The sequence below is a fragment of the Myiozetetes cayanensis genome, unplaced genomic scaffold (genome assembly GCF_022539395.1).
Source record: "Myiozetetes cayanensis isolate MyiCay16 unplaced genomic scaffold, myiCay2020 scf1, whole genome shotgun sequence".
Taxonomy (NCBI): Eukaryota; Metazoa; Chordata; class Aves; order Passeriformes; family Tyrannidae; genus Myiozetetes; species Myiozetetes cayanensis.
Window position 1 is genome coordinate 109,906,348 of NW_026086604.1, and position 21,342 is coordinate 109,927,689.

At 42.5% G+C, this 21,342-nt stretch overlaps 1 protein-coding gene across 1 annotated transcript in view; it reads right to left on the minus strand.

Moving 5' to 3' along the window:
* Positions 1-6,685, minus strand: part of STT3B (STT3 oligosaccharyltransferase complex catalytic subunit B) — a 52,591-nt gene extending 45,906 nt beyond the window's left edge. Inside the window, exon 1 of the mRNA XM_050333877.1 lies at positions 6,230-6,685. Within this exon, the coding sequence (XP_050189834.1) occupies positions 6,230-6,462 (233 nt within the window). The 5' untranslated portion in view covers positions 6,463-6,685. The remainder of the gene's footprint in view (positions 1-6,229) is intronic.
* Positions 6,686-21,342: the final 14,657 nt, after the last annotated feature.

Here is a 21,342-nt window from a genome sequence, read left to right on the forward strand (position 1 = left end):
CATGTGTTTTATGAGCATCACCTCTCCTACCTGCCCTGCATAACCCCATTACTGCACCCATATGAAATCTGAAGAGGTTTTCACCCCAATAACAAGTTGTGCAAGTGAGGAGAGAAACACTACCTGCTAAATAAAGATGACAGAAGACAATAGTAGATATAGAGCAGAGGTTTGATTCGTACATGACTGCTATTTTATGAGGCCACACAGTGAACTGCTTTTCAGCTACATCAATCTAACTGAACAAATCTAGCCTGAGGTCTCCCCACTCACAAAGCAGTCTCAGCTGTGCCTTCAACTCTGTCCAATGTTCTTTTTCCATATTATCCTCCTTCCATTAAATTTCTAATATTTACCAATTTCACAAGCAGCAGAGAAGTTCGGCGCATCATCTTGACTGTTAATGCTGTATCAATCTTATAGAAAAATTTACTTGGCTGCAAACCAGCTCCCTCCAAGTAGCTAAACAATATCTTACAATCTAGAAACCCAAGAGCTAGACTAACCTGTGCTAACAGAGTTTCTCAATCCATGTCATACTGCAATAAGTGATCAAAAAAGATGCCTGATCTGGATCTTCCTCATTAAAGGGTGGTGGTGGGGGGTGAAACCTGGCAGACTATTTTCACATAAAAATCTCCAACCTTCCCTTCCATGAACACACAGGCCCTGCCGAATCAGATTTGGAGACTATGCTAGAATATTTTTCCTACTAAAATAAAGTGGTAGAAACTAGTTTGAGCTACTCTGTTAAAAAACATATTCCAATAAAATACTAATAGAGTACTTTTTATTTCATAGAATCAAAAAAATGTAAATGAAGACAGTATAGTAAGTTTTTAATATTAATCTCATGACATTTGCAACATCTCAAAATCAATTCAAAGTGATTATATTCAAACTGCATTGGAATCAAATGCTTTCCTGAGGTCTGGAAGTTGTCTAAGATTATAAACAAAGGGAATTGTTTTGGAAAAGAATCTTAAAATCTGTGGGAAATACTTTCTAAACAGATCCACGTTCATGTACTCCCCTTCAACAGGACTGTGGGATGGGTTGAAAGCTCCAGAAAGACAGCAGTTTAGAGACAAAAATGGCTGTCACCCCTCAAGAACACATTTACTAGACAATCTTGCTGACTCTTTGCCCAGCAAGAAGAGTCATTAGCAGGTAAGCAATGGTCAGATGAATTATCTGGGTGGGCACTGTTAACTGACATTATCAACACTATCATCCTCTTTACATGATTGTTCCCCCTCTCCTCATGAATACCAGCTTAACTACTCTCATTCACCTCTTTCATCACTCCTGTTGCTCCAGTGTCTTAATACACTGTTTTTTTAAGTATACATTCCTTCACTCTATCACTGAATCCCAGTTTACCCTCTAAAGTCAGTCACTATTTACATTCCTTCCCAACGTTTGTATGCTTTCTCAAAAATAAGAGGCTAAATTGTAATATGAAAAACTGGGGGTGAACAGCTCAGGGAACTAAAATGTTACAGTATTTTTACAATTTACCTCATTGAATCAACTTACTATGACTTCTTTATAGAAAGCACAAAGAAAAAAGCAGGACTGCCCAGTGGGTGACAGAGGAAAACTACTACAGAAGGCAACCATCAGATCAGCTAACTACAACATAAAGCCACAACCTTACTCTCTTCCCAGCTACAACAGTACATTCACACAACCCCCAGTGGTCGATCAATTCCATATACCACTTCTAATGTTCACTCGAGTCACACTTTGTATTTTAACGAAGCTCTCATGTCATATTTATAGGTGTTAAATTATGTTTTCATTAATGAAAGAAGTTCATAACAGCTCAAGAATCCATCTGGCAAACATGATTTGAACGCAGCAAACCCTATCTTTCTGACAGTGCCTAAGATAAAAATCTCAACTTCCTTTAACCTGTCTGCCTCTGAAATGCAAGCAACGACACTGACCTTATGTTTATTTTCACCAGTTCCTCCCCATTCAGCAAAGCCCACTAACGGTAGATGATGGTATCAGTGACGAGGAAGTGCACTGCTATCATACCTAAACCCTACACTTGCCACCAGCACAATTACATGACCTCAGTGAGGTACAATAAACAGTGGTCACCCTAATGGCAGGTAAATAGCTGGTGGTTTGAGCAATCAATGCTGCTGGTTTGGAAGAGGCAAAGATGTAGTAGTGCTGTTCAGTGCCAGGAACTGGCAGGGCAGTAGGAGATAACATTCCCGGCAGGAATAAGTAGGCAAATGTAACTGACAAAGGCCACACTGGTGTGTGCCATCCTGCCTGCACATGCAAACCGGTAGAGAGATGGTCCCATGCTCAAACATACCAGCTTCTGCAGTCCAGCTTAAGAAAACTTTCCCTAAAGTATCTGGTATTAATCTGGCTTTTAGCAAGATGTTAAAATTCTCAGGGAAAGACACAAGTTAAGTCTAACGTCATGGGATAAAATTAATGATTCAGATACAGTTCTCACATGCGTGACTTAATGGTAAGAACTGTGTAAACAGAATGAATGCTGCTATTTTGACAGCACTCCCTGAAGACTACTCATGTACTAAAAGTTGTTACAATTTCAGTGAGTAGCAGTATCAGAATGTAACAGTCCCACTAGATATATATACGTCATATGTACACATATACTACACATATAGATTATTCTATATACATATACATGATACAAGCAGCCAAATGAAATAGCATATGGACATGCTGGAGCTGTACTTTAGAAAACCAGCACATGGAAAGTAGCCCCTGCTGGCGTTCCGTAATTTTGGTTGCATTGGTTCAGCAGCCATGCTGGCATTTAAGGCAACATCTGACAGAAGGAATGCTCTCACTTGGCAACTGAGTTAAATACACTGTTGTACTTTCATGAAAAGCTTTCACTATGAACTTGTGCGTACATAACAGAAATTAAGCTCCTGGTCCATCCAGCTGCCAAAACAGACAACAGATGAACCAAATTTCAGACACAAAACCCGTCTATTCCAATGTACCATCACTATCCATGTTTCAAGTTCTTGGCCTGTCAACGGCATAGCTTAATGTCATTGCTGCCTGACTTCATGTATCAGCTCACCTGACCTAGAAGCTGCCAAAAAACACACACATTTTTAAAAGTCTTTGGACCAGCTCAGGTATGGAAAGTAAACAAGACATGAGAAATAAACCAAAATAAAGTGGCATACTACATGAAAGAGGTATTCAGTAGGGAGAAAAAAAACTCAAACAAATAGTAATCCTGGTCATGATGAACAGGTCACAGTTTCTTAAGTGACAGCATGGGGACCTCTAAACCAGTTTGTTTCTTCCTTGCACAGGCATTGTATTTTAATGGAGATCAAAACCAAAAACTGTCCTCTCTCTACTGCCTTGGCCTATTGTACTACATTTGAGTCATTTCTGGAAGAAATGCCAACCTGAGTGAGTCTCAGTGGCTGATTTTATACAACAAGTAAACCGCCCCTCCACTCCAAATCAAACCTTAATTTTTTTTGTCAGAAAGACAGTTTGAAAGGGATGTTGGGGGGGGGGGGAAGTTACATTTGATTCAATTAATATGTGGAAAATCCAAGGCAATTCTGCCCTTCTTTCCACCCCAGACATCCTGTTTCATATGTCCATACCAGAAAACTGATACCTAAGTAAATGGGAATGCTTTCTACACCTTAGAGGCAACAATATTTTTTTTCCTTTCAAAAGAATAAATGATTTGCCCAATGCTTCTCATTTTACCAGATACACCTCAGCTTCCCTTTTGTGATCCTTTTGGATCACAAAACGAATACTAGAGAATAGGTGACTGACTTATCAACACATTGTAAGATATCCTACGCAAGCTTGACAAAAAAAAGCCAAAGGAATTGAGAAAAATATTAAACTGTTCTACCAGGAAAGACTACAGTCACTGACCTGGAAAAAAAAAAATCCACTTTACCTGGAGAAGCTGCTAAAGAAGCAGCTAAAAAAATGAAAATAGAGCACTGCTTTTAATCTGTTTTCATAAGCTCCTTTCCCACATTACACTCAGACTTGTAAGATCCTTCCAACTATGAAAAACCATTCCTACCTAGCTACTTGCCACTATTTAAGAGAGCATCACAATTTTTTACTCGTTCCACCAATAATGCTGCTGCAATAGAGACAGCCCTTTGTTTTCCCTCAGTTTCTACCATTTTAGGTTTGCTTTCCTACTAATTAACTTAAGTGCATTTGCCTCTACCATTTCTGGCATGCAGCAACACAACACTGGCATGAGTCTTGACATTTCAACTGCTTCTCACAGACCTGCATTAAAATCAATGAGTTTTGTCAACTTCATCTATTCTCTAATTAACAAAGGTACACAGAGGAGCACGGGCAGCAATGCCTTCTGTTTGTGTACTCAGGAAGATGACTTTGCATCAATTTACACATTGCTTTAAACCAGGAGTTTATCTTTACAGCCGTATCATGACTATGAACTTAACTTCCATAGCACCATTTTAGTGTCCTTCAGGGCTTAATAACTAAAGTTACGCAACTCAACACTGTAAAATTTCCATTTATCCAACAAGAATGAGCTTTGCCTATAAAAATCTGATAAAGCTGCACAAAAACGTAGGTTGCATGCTTAAAAGTTTCCTCTGTGATAGAAAGGAAAGTCTTTATGCTTAAATTTAGATAGAAGAGCCTGAGAACCAGTCCACAGGATATAATCTCAGGTTCACAGTCTCACTGTAGATTTGTTTCACTTATGCTCCCCCCCACACGTTGTTAACTTCTTTAACTGAAGATTTGCATTCCTTCTATTCATTTGTGTTTGCAGAAAAGCACTTAAATCATGGGCAATTACTTGACAGTTTGAAGATATTTTGAGATACTTGGCTTTCACATCACAAAGCTTTATTACTTCAGACAGCATTTAAAAACAAAGCAATTCCTTGTTCCCTATCCACTATTCTGAGCCATGATTTGTGAATGGATTGCACTGGGGGGCGGGGGAGAAGAGAAACGAGAGGGGAAAAGCTAGCAAGAAAAGAGGAAGTTGTGCTTTTGAAACTATGAAAGTGGAGTGCGTGCTTTGCAGAGAAGTACCATTTCAGCAACGATTTCGGATTAAGCTTAACACAGAGTATCTACCGTGCATTGCAAAATGATGCATCTCCTTCCTTCATGCAATTAACACCCAAGACATAAAATTTTAAATTAAAACCTGAGAATTCATTATTCTGAAGTTATTTGCCGCTTATCCTACTTAAAGTTCTAAAAAACCCACGGATTCCCAGGATGAAGTAGCCACTAGCATAAGAATTCATTGTCACGTTTTTGCACTAAAAAAACAAAAAAAAACACCACCAAAAAACCTGCCCCACAAGTCTCGTCATCTTTCACTTCGCCTTGCTGCAAGGAACGAGTAGAGCATTTCTTGATCTCATATATAAAATGGTTTCAATCCCCTTCAACAGGGAAAGAGAACAGAAAGATTCTTTAGGAGGCAAAGTAATCTTTGGAAAAATTAAGATGTGCGGGAAAGAGCAAAAGTCCTTGGGCTCAGAAACGCAGCTTCCAAACACCTGGCAGTAAATCAATGTCACCCATTTCGCTGTAATCCCTCAAGTCACTTTTATGAAGATTACTTCCTGCAGTGCATTCCTCACCCTCCTCCCTCCCCGGCCGACAAGGACTCTAGGAAAGATCGCTCCGGGAAGCCGCACGGCACATCTGGGACCGGCGCCGCGACAGCAGGACCGCGACCGGGACGCGGGTCACGTCTGGCACAACTGCTCCGCCACCAACCCGCGACTCCCGCCCTGCTCCCGATTCCCCGCCAGCGCCACAACTTTCCCCGCGCCCCTCGGAGAGTCCTGCCGCAACTCCGAGGGATCCGGAGGGAACTGCCGCCTCCCCGTTCCCGCGGTCTCCGCCGCGGGGGACACCCAAGCGCCAGGCACCGCTCCCCTTCTCCCGCCCCGCGGCGCCGACCCCTCACGCTCCCTCCGACCTGCCACAGCGTGTCCCGTCCGCACCGCCTCCCTTCCTCCCTCTTGCCCTCCTCCCTCCCTCCCGGCTCCCAGCGCGGCCGCGGCTCTCGGCTCCCTCCGCAGGGCGCAACTTGGCGGAGCGGGGGGCGGAGGGGCCCGCGGCGGGGGAAGGTGCGGATGTCCCCCCCGCCCCGCTCATGGCGCGCCGCTTTCCCGCCGCCCCGTCCCGCCCGGCGGCGGCGGTGGGCACTCACCAGGGGTCGAACTCGTGGATGATGCTCTCGAAGCGGATGACGGCGAAGAGCCGGGAGCTGAACCCGGCCAGCCAGGCCAGGAAGAGGATGGTGAAGGAGAGCAGCGACTGCCAGCCCGCCGGCTGCGACAGGCCCCCCGACAGGCCGCCGGCGGCCCCGGCGCGGCTGTGGAGCGGCGCCGCGGAGTTGGCGGCGGATCTGTGCTTGTGGTCGGGGGCCGAGTGCTCCGCCATGTTGTACCCGGGGCTCCCTCGCAGCCTCTCCCTCCGCCCGGCGCGTGCGGGGAGGAGGAGGCGGAGGAGGGGAGGGGAGGGAGGGAGGAAGGGCAGGGGGAGGGAGGCTCGGTGAGGGGCGGAGCCCGCCCGTTCTCTCTCGGCGCTCCTCACGGACTGCCCGCCGCCTCCTGGCGCACCCGGGCTCTGCCTCCTCCCGCTCCTCCCGCCGCCACCGTCCCCATCCCCCGCCGCGGGCGGGAACACAGCGCGGCGCGCGCGAGCCCGGGGGGCGGGGCCAGCGGTGACCAGGGGGGCGGGGCCTGGAGGCGAAGGGGCGGGGCTGGAGGCGGCGGGCGCGTGCGGCTCCCGGGGGCAGAGCGGCGGGGCGGGGGGCTCTGCAGGGGAGGGGCACCGGACGGGACCGGGGCGGATCGGGGCCTCTTTCCCTCCCTCCCGAGCCGGAGGTTTGACATTGCCGCCCCTCACCGGAGTGGGAGGAGTTACAGGGGGAGGGCGGGGCTCCCATGAGAAGGCGAGGGGAAGGGCCGGACCCTGCCAGTAGCGCCCCTCTAACAGGAACTCCGGGGACGGCCTGTCACGGAGCGACAGGTATTTAAAAGGGGCGGGGCCGGCCCCGAGTAGCCAATCGGAGCGGCGCGGCAGCACGCGCCGGGGGACGTTATACCCGTTGCCAGACGTTGGCTGAGTGACTGACAGCTGCTTGCGCCAATCGGAGCGCGGCGTCTGAGTCACGTGGGCGCCCTCAGGCGCCCCCCCGGCGCCGCGCCAGGGCGCTGCGGTGCTGGCGGGCCGGCGGGCCGGCGGGGCGGTGCCGCTCCCGCTCCCGGCATGTTCCGCGCCGCCCCAGGGCACGTCGGGAGCTGTAGTCCGCCGGGCGGGGGCGTGGCGAGCGCCCCGGAGCGCTGGCGGTGACTCCGCTCGTTGCGAATGTTTGACCGTCCCGGTGGAAACCGCGTTGGCGGCGCCAAGGAACGTGGGAGAGCTTCTCCCTCGGGCAGCTGGGCGGAGTAGCTGAGGGCAAGGTCAGGGAGAGAGCCCTGGGTGCGCCACCTGACTCTGGTGGGAGCGCTTTCACAGAGTCAATCAGCGAATCACTTAGGTTGGAAAATAGCTCTGAGATCATCGAGTCCAACCTGTGACCCAGCGCCACCATGTCAACTGGACCATGGCACTGAGTGCCGTGTCCAGGCTTTCCTTAAACAACTCCAGGGATAGTGACTCCATTGCCTTGGTCAGGCATGGAGACCAGCACATGGAAACCTTGGCTTTTGTGCAAGGGGGCAATTTTTTTTTTTTTTTTTCCCATTTACTTCTCTTTTAGGAGTTTTCACATTGAGGTGCTATTTGGAAGGCTTATAACTTCCTCAAATATTTTGTAAAACCTGCAGTTACAAGAGGGTGGAGAAAACTGAAGGCTACAGAGGTTGCACTGTTTGTGTGTTTGAGTGGTCATGCTGACCTTCCCTCTTCTCCGAGATGGCAGGGGACAGCCTGCTTTTAGAAAAGGTGTGATACCTATCACAGGCAGAATAAAAAAAAGTGCCTGGCTGTTTGTGCAGTTTACACCAACAGCTCATTTTGTGGCTTTTATATAGGGCTGCATTTTTGAAATTAAATAGCTTGGGTTTTGTTGTCTGAGGTCTGGGCACTCCCTTGGGTACACAAACGTGGCTCTTCAGAGGTCCTGAAGACATGCAGTTCAATTTCACTAATATGGATTGGGACTACACGGGGCCTTAGTTGACTAATATATTTCTAATTAGTTCTTGCTGTTGTCCTGAGTTTTACTTTGTTTGCCAGAGGAAGAAAACAGTATGTTTCTTTGTAAGCAAAGTGGAAACCTTTCTATTAGAGAACTGTAGAATGGTTTGGGTTGAAAGATACCTTAAAGATAAACCCTCCTGCCGTGGACAGGGATCCTTCCACCAGACCAGGTTGCTCCAAACCCCATCCAACCGGACCTTGGACACCTTCAGGGATGGGGCATCCACAACTTCCCTGAGCAACCTGTTCCAGTGCCTCACCACCTTCACAGCAAAGAATTTCCTCCTAACAGCCAATATAACCCTACCTTCTGTTAGTCTGAAGCCATTACTCCTTGTCCTGTCACTCCACACCCATGTAAAAAGTCCCTCTCCAGCTTTTCTGTAGGCCTCCTTTACGTACAGGAAGGTGCTATAAGGAGAAGAGCCTTCTCTTCTCCAGGCTGAACAACCCTGACTCTCTCAGCCTGTCTCCACAGGAGAGCTGCTCCAGCCCTCTGATCATTTTCATGACCCACCTCTGGACTCTTTCCAACGTGTCAATGCCCTTCCTGTGCTGGGGATCCCACAGCTGGATGCAGCACTCCATGAAACTTATTGCTTTAGTGGAAAGCTCTGTTTAACAATCTGTAGAGAATGCAACTTTTTTTCTCAGTCCCTGCGTTGCTCAACATCTATGACTTGGTCACTTTATTTGAAAGCAGAGCTACTGTATTGTAAGGTGTGTGCATGTGTTTTAATATGAACATTTTGATGCATTGTTGCTCCTAAAGGACTCCATTTCACATACTCTTATAGCATGAGGCTTAGGAAATCTTGCAGCACATTTTGAGATTCAGTTTTGCTGAATGTGGCTCTTAAAAGGCTACATTTTTATTTGGTGGGTGTTTGTTTGTGTTGGTTGTGATTTGTTTGTTTGTTGTTGTTGCTTTTAATACCTGTGTTCGTATTCTAAGATAGACCAAGTTAGGCATTTGCCCTTTTTCTAGTATTGTCAGTGAAGCTTTTTTTAATGAGCTGACCAACTGACATTTCAAATAAAGGATTTTTTTTTTAATTGGCTCATGAACACAGAGCAAACGTGACCAGAAATTTGCAGCTATCAAGTGTTTTCTAAGAGCTACTGGCTGATTTTACAGCAGGGTCAGTCTTGGTCTACTTTTCTGAATTTCCATTCTCCCACCTGGGATCTTGGTTTTGGTAACAGCAGTTCAAGCTTAATGATGCAGCATAGGAACTGCTTTAAATGGCAGTGTGATACATATAATACCTTTGTATTTTCCTCCCTCCGCGACCATTTTTCTACATGTTAAAGAGCCAAAAGGGACTGATGATTCATATTAGCTGGGAAAAAAATGTGTACATCAGAGCTTCTTTTAATGTAAAATTTACTACCAGTGTTAACTTTCCTTGATTGGAAATCTGATTTATTTAAAAATTATTGCATGTCATGGTGTGGATGAGGTTATATGGTGTTTACTTTAAATTTCTGTGCTATAACTTCTACTTGCAACAGGGAGGCTATATCATTCTGACTATACTGTCAGAGTTAGATCAGACAATTTTTTGAGCATAGACAAGCCCAGACAATGTGATTTATTTGAACACTGACTAATGGTAAAGTGTTTCTTTGTCATTGGTAACAAATGATATTTTTACCTATTCATTTTCAAACCATTCAAAAGTCTGTACTGTTGAATATCTCAGAGCTTGGGCAATGAAATTTAGTGGCAGCAAAAGCACAGTTCTAATAACAGCTTTTATTAATGTTTCTGTAAATATATTGTTTGAATTTTTATATAAAATAAGGTTTAATAGTCTTACTTTAAAATCAGTCAAACAAATGCACGCAGATGGAAGAAAATGAGAGACTCCTATAGCTGGATGGAAGGATTTGGTGGGTTTGATACAATACTACCACGACAGCAAGGGAAAGTACATTTCTGTGGAGGAGAGGCAAAATGTGCCTACTGGAAACTGCATTCAACCCATACTAATAACTTGACAAGGAAAGACATTTTCCACCTGTTTTATTTATTTTATTTCATTTTATTATTTATTTTCCCCTCTCCCCCCATCCTATCCTCTTGTGTTCTTTGATTTGTTTCAAGGTAATTCAGTTTGATTTGTTCCACTGTGTGTGCTGGTGCATTCTTTGAACACAAAACCCCACAAAAATGTCCATGTTAGTGACTGAGGAGTTGACTTTGCATAGTGATTATGAATCACTTTGCATACAGAAAATCACTTTCCCATTCTGAGCATGTAAAATAATAGCCAAATGCCTTGAGGAAAAAAAAAATTCACTTCCAAGATTCCTTAATAATGGAATTGTACAGGGGATAATTCCAAATGCAGAATTCATGTTATGGTTGTACAAACTAGAACATCTTGAAAGTTGTGAGCTGCATATAACAAAATGTCAGATGAAAGCTCCTCATTCCTCAACACAGCTACCACGCGTCACTGATGTTCTGTCTTCTACTGAAATAATGGCAAACAAAATTATTGCAGAAAAATTTGCTTGTGGACACACCCAGGTAATAAATCACTAATCAGAAGTACAAAGTCGTGGTTGTTGGGAACAATTCATACTTTTCACCAAACTTCATTAGCGCTAATTCAGCAGTGTTTATTAACAGGAATAGACACCTTCTTTTAGAAAACCATTTGAAGAGCAGTTCAGGTTTGAGGTGAATAAACAAGTCTCTTAAACAATCTTTCCAACTTTGTGGTCCTGCAGCTCAGCAAGTTATAAAGCTTTGTATTAAGATTTTTTGAGGATGGCTTTGGAAATTAACCATAAAATACTTCCTGAACTGAAGAATATTAGAGTAGCACAGTCTGTCATAACTTGAAGTGGTGGAGGATGCTTGTTTTCAGCTATCAGTGCTCAGATGATCATTGTTTAAAAATGTGTGATGATGTTTAAATGAGAGAAAACATAACACTATTGCCCATAATTATCTTTGGGAATCTGAGGTTTAATACATTTAAAAATTCACTGTCTATTAGTCTCTGTATAGACAAAATGACATGAGTTTAAAATAATTTTTAATTGGTTTAATTCAGCAGCTGCAACCCTTTGTGTATGTGTTTAAATCACTTTAGCCTGTTGTAAATTGATAAAAGATTGTCTACAAAGAGCTTTGCACCTGTGTAACTACAATGAGGTTTGTGATTGATTTGAACAGAAATGGCACAACTTGGGTGTTTAGACAAGGCCTTCGTCTAGCATTTAATTCAATAACAGTAGAGGATAAACTTTACAATGTTCTACTGGTAATTTCTCCTCTTCTGTTCCACTAGTTTAAACATATGTTGATGTTGCTTTTCTGCTTCTCATGTCTTAATTATCCTGCTTAATTTTCCTTTCCCATGACCTGCACAGTAGTAAAAATCACTCCAGTTTGCATGCACGGGCCTGACAGGAATCACAATGCTTTTTTCTCTCCCAAGCCAATCCCTGGCATATTCTTTTGCCACCGTAACCTTTTGCATCAGCCTGTCTCTACTTATGAAGAAATGGGGCTTTTTGATCTGGTGGACTGGTGCCAGCCCTTCTATGTCTTCATCTCTTGTTAGAAAAGCTGAGGAAGAGGCACACACTGGGCCTTTCTTTAAATAAATTAAAAAATGCCATACTCAACATTCTACATGTGTATTTTCTAGCCCATGTGCATAAGCACTGTGCAACATTTAAAACCCGTGGACCTCCAGAATACCTTTCTTGAAGAGTGTTTTGTCATATGTAGTGTTAGGAAGCACCTTAAGCAGAGCTTGGTTGTTCCTGGCAAATGCTGCAGTCAAGTGTTTTTGCAAAACTTTCATTTTATTCCTTCTGGTAATAAGGAAAGTGCTGCCTTGGGGATGATCAACCAAAAAAAATTAAGTTTTAAAAAAGGCCATTTTCTTCAGGGAGACCATTAAATGGCGCATCTGAAGTGTGATGTTTAACATGTAAATGCTAGGTACCTAGATGTTGTAGATACTGGGTCTTATTAAAATGTTTTGTTGGAACAGCAAAGCTGCTAAGGGAACCAGCTGGCGGGTAAAGCCTAACTCTGGGGAGTAGAGAGAGAGTTATATCCATTTTAAGTATATGAAATCTTGTGCTGCTTAGTTGCAATTAAGGTGAATTTTGTCACTAGATTGAAGTGAGAGGAGAGAGCAGAATACAGGAAAGAGGCATTTTGCTGTTGGCTGTAACACCAGCTGCTATTACAGCATCAGGTAAGATATGTGGAAGCAGCAAAGAACAGAGAGGCAGAGAGGAAACAAAATTATGTTTTGTTGTTGTTTAAAGCCTGTTGAAATCAGTGGAAGTTTTTTCTTGGTGGGATTTTGATTACCTTTGAGTTGTGTTTTTCTTCATTGCTTCCTGCACCAGAACATTCCACACAGCTCCTGGTAGCAATTGTAGGGAAGGGGAAGAGGGTTTTGTTTGCACATTGTCTATTGCCACAGTTCATCAGAGAATAACTCTTCTGGTTGTAGTTCAACTGATAAGTTTGAACATCTTGTTTGAGTTGGGAAGTTCTACAGAATCAAAGAATACTTCAGTGTATTAACTTATTCAGTGGAAAAAAAAAAAAAAGGCCGTGTGGTACAATATCAGCAAAGAATTCTCCATGCCTGAAAATTTCACTGTAAGTATTGTGCAGTATTTTTCCATAATTGGGTTGTAGTCTAAATGTGCATAGCCTTGAGGAAAGAAAAGTTTACAATGGATTTTTTTCTAGTGCTTTTCTCTTGATAACAATTCAGTCTAATTCTCTCCTTGCTGTTTTCTAGACTACTTATAGGTATTCTTCTGGTCAGCTGATGCGGTAATAACTGCATCAGAATTACAAAAGAATTTAAGTGAGTTTTTTGTGGAATAAACTGTGCCAAAATGCATGATTCAATACAAAACAGGAGCTTATGGGTGTTTTAGGGTAGTGTAATTTCAACCCATCCCCTCATACAGATCTGAAGTGAGTACTCCATCGTCAAGAAGAGAATTCAGCAATGACTACTTTCTGACTATATATGACTTGAATATTTTGGCTGCTGCAGTGGATCAAATGTTTAGAGGCTTCAGAAGAGAAAAACTGCTGTATTGCAGCAAAGTTACTAAGAGGCTTTTACTGCCTTCTGTCCACATGTGAATTGAGACACCATGTTCTGTGATATCTGATCTGTAGGTCTTCAGTTCTTATCCCAGGAATTTCGCTTTGTAAATGACTGTAGTACTTGAATCCCAGAGTTGTTATCCAGCTGAATTTCTGGTACATGTGTTTGTTTTTTCTTTTCCTTATCATTTGTGTTCTGAAACAATGAATCTTAATGCTTAAAATCCTATCCTGAGGAAACTGATCCCACGGTAATTAATCCTCTCTGTGCTTCCCTCCTTTTTTGTTTCACTTTATATGTCTTAGGACGTTGTAATCCCAATTGATACTCTATGCCATTTGCTGATACATGTTCCCAGTTAGTTACTGATACATGCCCCCAGACTTAAAAAACCCAGTTAGTATTTTAAATTAATTTCTTAAAAGATAATTTATAATTGCTAAAAGAAAGCAGCCACATAAATCTGATGGAAAAATAAAGATTCTTTTCTTATTTGACTATAGCTGAAATGCTACTGCAAGAATAGGACCAGAGGACAGGCTCTTCTGCCAAAGCACCCAGGCCACTGTTCAAGACAGGGCATATTGGGCAGGTTATTTGACCATTACATGCCCTCTTCTCTTTCCTTCATATGGCAATCAGCCAGAGTAATATACCTTTAATGTAACAAGCCATGTCATAACTTTTTAAAGCTTCTTTTTGTTTTTTCTGGTATGAATTCTGTCCTCTAGAACTTGTTCTTATTTTTTCCTCTTATACTCTCTGTACTTCTGCACTTAAAAACACTTGGGTGGTGGGGTGTTGCATGAAGTTGTCTTTAAGACAAAGATACAAAATTGCCTTACAAATGCTGATTTAATAACTCTGCTCCCCTGACACATTGCATACAACCTGCCTGCCCCCTCCCTTCTCCCACCCTGTTTGTTATTATACTTCATTTTTGCATGGAGCCAGTGTTGCTTGAGATCACCCAAAATTGCCAAGAACTATGTGGTAGACCTAATCTCAGTATTTCTCTTTTCTGAACTAGAACACTTTGGTTTTACATGAAGGACTCTGGTCAGTATTGCTTTGGCTTCTTTGTGCCATGGATTTTGTGACGAACTATTGACCTTCAAAATTACAGCGGTGAGAGATTGAACAAATCTTCCAACTGTTTCCTGTGCTGATGCCTAAAGTGTGGAGCATTAAGTACAGTATTCAAGATTCATCCTGAGAACTTTTCAGTCCTGTAACCTGCTGTATCAGACATACACTGTTAAGAGGGAGTGGAGGTGAGAGTGTGGATAGGATAGCAGTGGCATCCAAACTTTACAGCAGCTTCCATGCCTGCTGTTGTCCTCTGTCATCTAATAAACAGACAATGTCATGAAGAGTTTATCAAGATTAATTTGAGAGAGGCGTGTTTTGTGAGTGTAGTTTCAGTCTTTCAAGAGTGTGGTATAAAGTTAGTTACCTTTGTTGATCTCACCAAGGCTTTCGACACTGTGAGCAGAAAAGGTCTGTGGCAGATTTTGGAACGTTTAGGATGTCCTCCCAAGTTCCTCAAAATGATCATCTCGCTTCATGAGGACCAGCGCGGCCAAGTGAGACATGGTGACGCACTTTCTGAGCCGTTTCCAATAGCCAATGGTGTGAAGCAAGGCTGCGTTCTTGCACCAACTTTATTCACAATCTTCTTCAGCATGATGCTCCAAAGGGCCACGGCAGACCTCGATGATGAAAACAGTGTCTACATTCGATATCGTACTGACAGGAGCCTGTTCAACCTAAGGCGACTGAAGGCCCACACTAAGACCTTAAATTATCTTATCCGTGAGCTGCTTTACGCTGATGATGCCGCTCTCGTTGCCCACACAGAAGTAGCTCTGCAGCGTCTAACATCCTGCTTTGCAGAGGCTGCTGAGCTGTTTGGACTGGAAGTCAGCTTGAAGAAGACAGAAGTTTTATATCAGCCTGCACCTCAGGAAGTCTCCCATCATCCCCATATCACCATTGGTGAAACAGAACTCAAATCAGTCCAGCAGTTTAGTTACCTGGGTAGCATCATCTCCTCAGACGGTAAGATTGATGCAGAAATAGACAACAGGTTAGCAAAGGCATACAGAGCTTTCGGTAAACTCCATAAAAGAGTGTGGCAAAACAAACACCTGAAGAAAAGTACAAAGATCAGCGTTTACAGAGCCGTTGTACTGTCTACTCTTCTATATGGGTCTGAATCATGGGTCATTTACCGGCACCACTTGCGTCTCTTAGAACACTTCCATCAGTGCTGCCTCCATACAATTCTAAACATCCACTGGACTGAATATGTGACCAACACGTCTGTCCTTGAACAGGCAGCAGTCACGAGCATTGAGGCCATGCTGCTGAGAACACAGCTGCGCTGGGCAGGGCACATCTCCAGGATGCAGGACTACCGCCTCCCTAAGATCGTGCTCTATGGGGAACTTGCCACTGGCTACTGCAAGAGAGGAGCCCCGAAGAGGAGATACAAGGACTGTCTGAAACAATCCCTCAGCCTTGGCCATATCGATCGCCACCATTGGTCTACCCTGGCCTCCAATCGGGAGGCCTGGAGACACACCATCTATAACGCTGCTGCTGCTTTTGAGAACACACGCAGGATCAGTCTCGAGGAGAAAAGACAACGCAGAAAGAATTGCATCTCGTCTGTATCACCTGGGGAGTCTTTCTGCTGTGCCTTCTGCAACCGGACTTGTCTATCTCGCATTGGCCTTTTTAGCCATCAGCGCGCTTGTAGCAAGCGTGGGTAGAGCCCTTCTCAAATCTTCGTTCGCGAAGCCTAGCCATGATAATGATGATGATAAAGTTAGTATTTCATGGGCTGCAGGAGTATCTGTCATGGATCCCTTCTTCCCCTTCTTCCTCCTCAGACCTTGGTGTACCCTGTGTTGTTTCTCTTTTCTGACTTTCCCTCCTTCTTTCTCTAGCTGGTGTTTTCTCATCTTTCTTAGACATGTTTCAGTTTGGCTGTTGGGCTCAGCCTTGACCTGCACTGAATCAAGTGCAAAGCCACCTGAAACAATTTGTGACTGGCATAGGGCAGCTCCTGACCTCTTCTCACAGAGGCTGCCCCTGCAGTCTCCCCACATATACCCACTACACATTTCCAAGTCCACATGGGCAAGCTGGATAGGGAATGTGACTGAGCTATCTGCAACATGATATCTTTTTGCTGGTTACCAGGAATTTTTTACTTTACTCATAGGTCTTTTTGTTGCACACTGTTCTTATTTATATGTCACACATTGAATATTATATTTGGAGGCTGTATGTATTTATGGAGTCACACAATTTCTGAGACAGTATTATTTCTTAATATTGATAATAAAGGCAGGAACTTTTAAGATAATGGGCCTTTTTTTTAGAGAAAATACCCCCTTACCTTGATTTACAAGGTTCTTTAATTTGCTGAATTGGTCCTACTTACATCTCCTTCATATGACTTCCACTTGAAGCAGAGATACACTTCATGGTTTTTATTGCAGGCAGATGGCAAGATTTGTGTGGGAATCCTAGACAATTTTTATTGAGGTGTTAATTACTGGCATTTAATTTATTAGTATTGAATTATGCTAATCTTTTCTTATTTCTGCAACAATTATCCTTCTTCTGGAGAGAAATATAACTTGTATTTATGACTTTCTTGTTTTCTTCATTAACTCATTATGTTAGGTAACAACAAGGAGAAGACTGTTTTGAAATGCTCTTTTAACAGCATTAAAAGTAATTCTGCCAGGTTTGGGAAAAATGCAATATCATTTCATTGTAGTCCTGCCACCCTACTGTGGCCTGTATCTTAGTGTGCCCTGTCTTAACCTGCACTGTCAAGTAAAAGTTGTACGTGGTTTCTTCTAATGTGATAGGAGAAAATTTTTATGAGTAGAGTCAGCACTGGTTCTCATAGCTAGAAACTAGAAAAACTGTGAATACTAAGTAGGAAGACTGGCCATATTTTACTTAATTCTCCATTTTAGTTGAGAATGAGATATGCTTCTGAATATCAGCCAGGGTCTCCAGAGTATTATAAGCCTTGTCTGTCAGCATAACACAGTTATGTTTTGGAGTACTATAGAGACTCCTAAAAATTCAGAAAAGCAAGGTCAAACTCTGAGTGCTTTTAGGTGTGCAAACCTGACTCATATAAATTTATGATGGCAAAAAGTTTTCTCTGTCTGTTACATACCAGAACAATCTGAAGAATGACAGATGCCCAGTAGGGTGAAAAAACCAAACTATCAGTATTTTAGTTCCCCTGCTTCCCTATGGTATTATCATCCTTTTGCTCATACACCCAACATTACAGCACCTAATTTCTTCATAAGCAAGCAGAAACATTCAGCTCCCTAAGCACCAGTGCAAGGTAGGTCTGTAAGAAATGTATATGGTAGAGGATAAGAGATATAATCATAATTTTTTCCACCTATCCATGCTTGAGAAATGAGTATGTCTCAATTCCTGTGCTTGATCTTTAGTTCATTTTGGAAGCAGTACTCTCATAATTCCGAACCATCACTTTTTATTAACTCTTGGGAAACCACCCTTTTGTGTGTTGGGAGATTAACTGTAATCAGATTTCATCTCACTAAAGCACTGCTATGTAAACCACTTCTCCTCTTGTTTAATTGAGAAGCTGAACATAGAGAGGCTTTATGTTAACAAGGAAAGAATGAATATTTGAATAGACCAGAATGGTATAATGGCTCTTCTGAGCCTCTTAGTACGTAGTTACTGGCATTGCCTTCTTTCCTATGCTTATGTAGTCCTTATTTTCAACCATCTTCAAGGATTGGAGTTATAAATAATACACTGGTAGCAGAGTTGAGGTGGTAAGTGTTCAAAACAAACTCATCAGCGTATGTATGTCATGAGCAAACAAACTCTGTGTGTTTCTACCTACATATAGTCAACTCTAAGTTTTTGGAAAAATACAGTTTCTGAGGCCTAACTTACATGTAGCAGAGCTTTTCCTACTGGAGGAATATAGTTACAGAGGTCAGTTCTTTTGGTAACAATGCTGTTTACTGTTTTCAAAGTGTGTCAGTGACCCCTCATCATGGCTGCCTACAAAAGTTTGCAGAAGGAAGCCCAATACCAATGACCTTAGATAGACTGGAGAAACACATCTTCATTGGAAAACAAACAATGAAAAGAACTGAAAACAGCTATTCTGTTGCCATGTTTATGCTCTTGGTCTAGTGCAGGGTACCCTACTGTGAGCAAGGAGCTGCCCCAGTCGTGTCTGCTGACGAATAGAATTTACACACAAAGAACCATAAGAATGTGATAGGGTATTCTGCTTTTTAGACTCTGTTTTAAATGTCTGTCCCTAAACCTAGTAAAATCTGGGGCTCTGAAGAAGAGTGCTGCAGATTGACAAATGTGCAAAATTTGATGGGAGATGAATTTCTATTCTTAAACCATTAATACTAAATAGACCTGAATTTCCTGCACTTGAGATGTGTTGCAAGAGTACTGATTGTACAGAAAGGAAGAAAACTATGATGACAGCTTTGGAAGACTTTACTTCAGTTGTAGAGAAATGTAAGAAATATTTTTAATCCAAAACTTTTATCCTGTGCCTGTGGTGAAGGGAAAAGAAAAATGCCTGTGCCTTAAGGTGCACATATGAAATCCTAATTAACAGGAGCATTCTTGATGCTTAGCTACCTGGTTAATCTAAGAACTTGCCTACAGTAATAGAGTTAAGCATTTCTTCTGTGAGTTTTCAAATTCTTTTGAAGATAGAGTTGCTTGGATTCTGACCAGGCTGTATCCATGACAGAAGAACTTGGACTATGAGAGGAGAAAAATCAGAAGATTTCTATCTAGGTGTGGTGAAGTGCTGCCAGAACACACTTATGGTGATGTATGTGTTGGACTTGTGTCTGCTATGTCATGTCCTTGCTAGAAGCCAGGAAGATGCTGCTGCTACTGACGATTGGCCAGGATCAGACTGATAACCTCTTGCAGAAGCACTTTGGTTTAGTTATTGGGTCAAGAAAGCACCCTCCTTGAAAATTTTCTAAGTGGTTGTGTTTTGGTTGATTTTTTGGATGTTTTTTGTTTGTTTGTTTGTTTCCCCCACCGAGGATACTTAACAGATGAACTGTGAAAAAAATTGCTGTGGTTACTCTAGAGATTGGGATGACTTGGACAATAGCATTTTGGTTATCTATCTGAATATAACAAAAGAGACAGATGTGAGGATTCTCTCTAGCAATGGATGAGGTGAGGATAAGTGCAGATTCTGGATGATGGGAGAAAAGTTGCTTGTGATTTGGGAATATTTTTTTAGGATCTATTTTTATAAAATCTATTTTGGCATGTTTTATTTAAAGACTGTAACTTTAAAGTCATTACAATGTGTATTTCTTAAGTTGAGCACTTAAGCTAGTATTTCTCTTTGAGCACATGAATAACCCCATTAAAGTGCATAGAGCTAATCTTATGCTGAAGTGTTTTGCTGAATCAAGTCCCTAGAGGATTTAATGCATGCAAACAGAAATATACCTAAATATATAAGCATTGTTCCCAGGTTTGGTAGAAATATTTTTACTTTCTATATGTATTTCTTATTTTAAGTTTCCCTTGAATGCAATTTGAATATGATTTTGCTATTCAGCAACCCAGATGCAAGAAACATGCCATTAATATCTTACCCTTCCCTCCCTCCTTCCTTCCCTCTCCTAAAGTTGCTACATATTGATGTTACTATTTTATAAGGAATTTATAAAATTCTGGATAAGATACTTTTTTGCACTGTTCCATACTGTTCCTTAAGCACAGAGAAAGTGCAAGACCACTCACTCTTCTACTCTAATCCAGTATAATATTGATCTTTGTGCTCAAAAAACTGTTATCACTCTAAAAAGAGGATTAAACCACTGTTGTCAATAAGAGTTATTCATAATTTGTTTAGGAGGAATCAGCCCAGAGGAGTGGATCTCAGATTTTTATTTTTGGTGACTGGGGTGTATATGCTCTCAAGCAGGTGCATGGGATGTATCCTGAGGGAGATGAGTGTGTGAGGAACCCAAGGTTGCTCAAGGCTCACCGAACTGTAATAAAGAGTAGCTGATAGGCATAGCCAGTGCACAGCCCAGTTACTACCCTTCCTGTCCTATGGGAAACTGTATGGTTCCAGTATACAATCCTTCCATTCCCTGTGGAGAGGAGGAAGCAATAGCTGGGTCCGAGTGTCGTAGCTCTCTGTTGCAAAAGTTGAGTAGAGGAGGTCATGCAGATCAGTACCTGCTAACATATCCGTGGAAGGATTTGCAGTTGGGTCCTCAGGAGTCATTCAGACTGCACTCCCTTTTGGAACAGGGGTCAGTAACTGAGGCTCCCTGTTCAGTCTCCTTTTCCTCTGCGATGTAGGTGGCCAGAATTGCATGGCAGAGCAGCTGCCTCATAAGTGGCTGTAGGTGAAGCTCAAGGTGACAGTGTTAATTTTAGTCATTTTGGTAAATATCCCAAGTGAGGCTGGAAAGACTCTGGGCCACTGTGTCATTTCAGGAATTCTCACTGATGTGATCAATCATTTATTGCTGTAACTTGACTAGTAGATTTACAGCTCAAATTGGTCTTAAATACCTGTTGTGTATCCTTTGTTTACCTGTGTGTCTTTGCTGTTTCACTTTGCCCTGGGCATACACAGAAAGTTGTTTTGGACCACAGTAAAAAGTAAATGTGTCAGAAGGAATCATGTTTGAGAAACCTAAGTATGATACAGTACTTGTGAAATGCTGCTTAATTCTAAATAATTGATTTTATTTTCTTGCAATTTTAGAACTGTTAGTGGACTTGTCAGACTTCTCAACCCTAGTATCTCCTAGAATAATGAAGGACAGTGTTTTCAAAAGATGCTGGTTTTATTAGTTAACAAAAAAAAAAGTACTATATGAATCGTGGAATCTAGAGATAGGAAAGACCTATTACTTTAGGTAGCCCCTTGCCTTGCCTCTGCAAAATG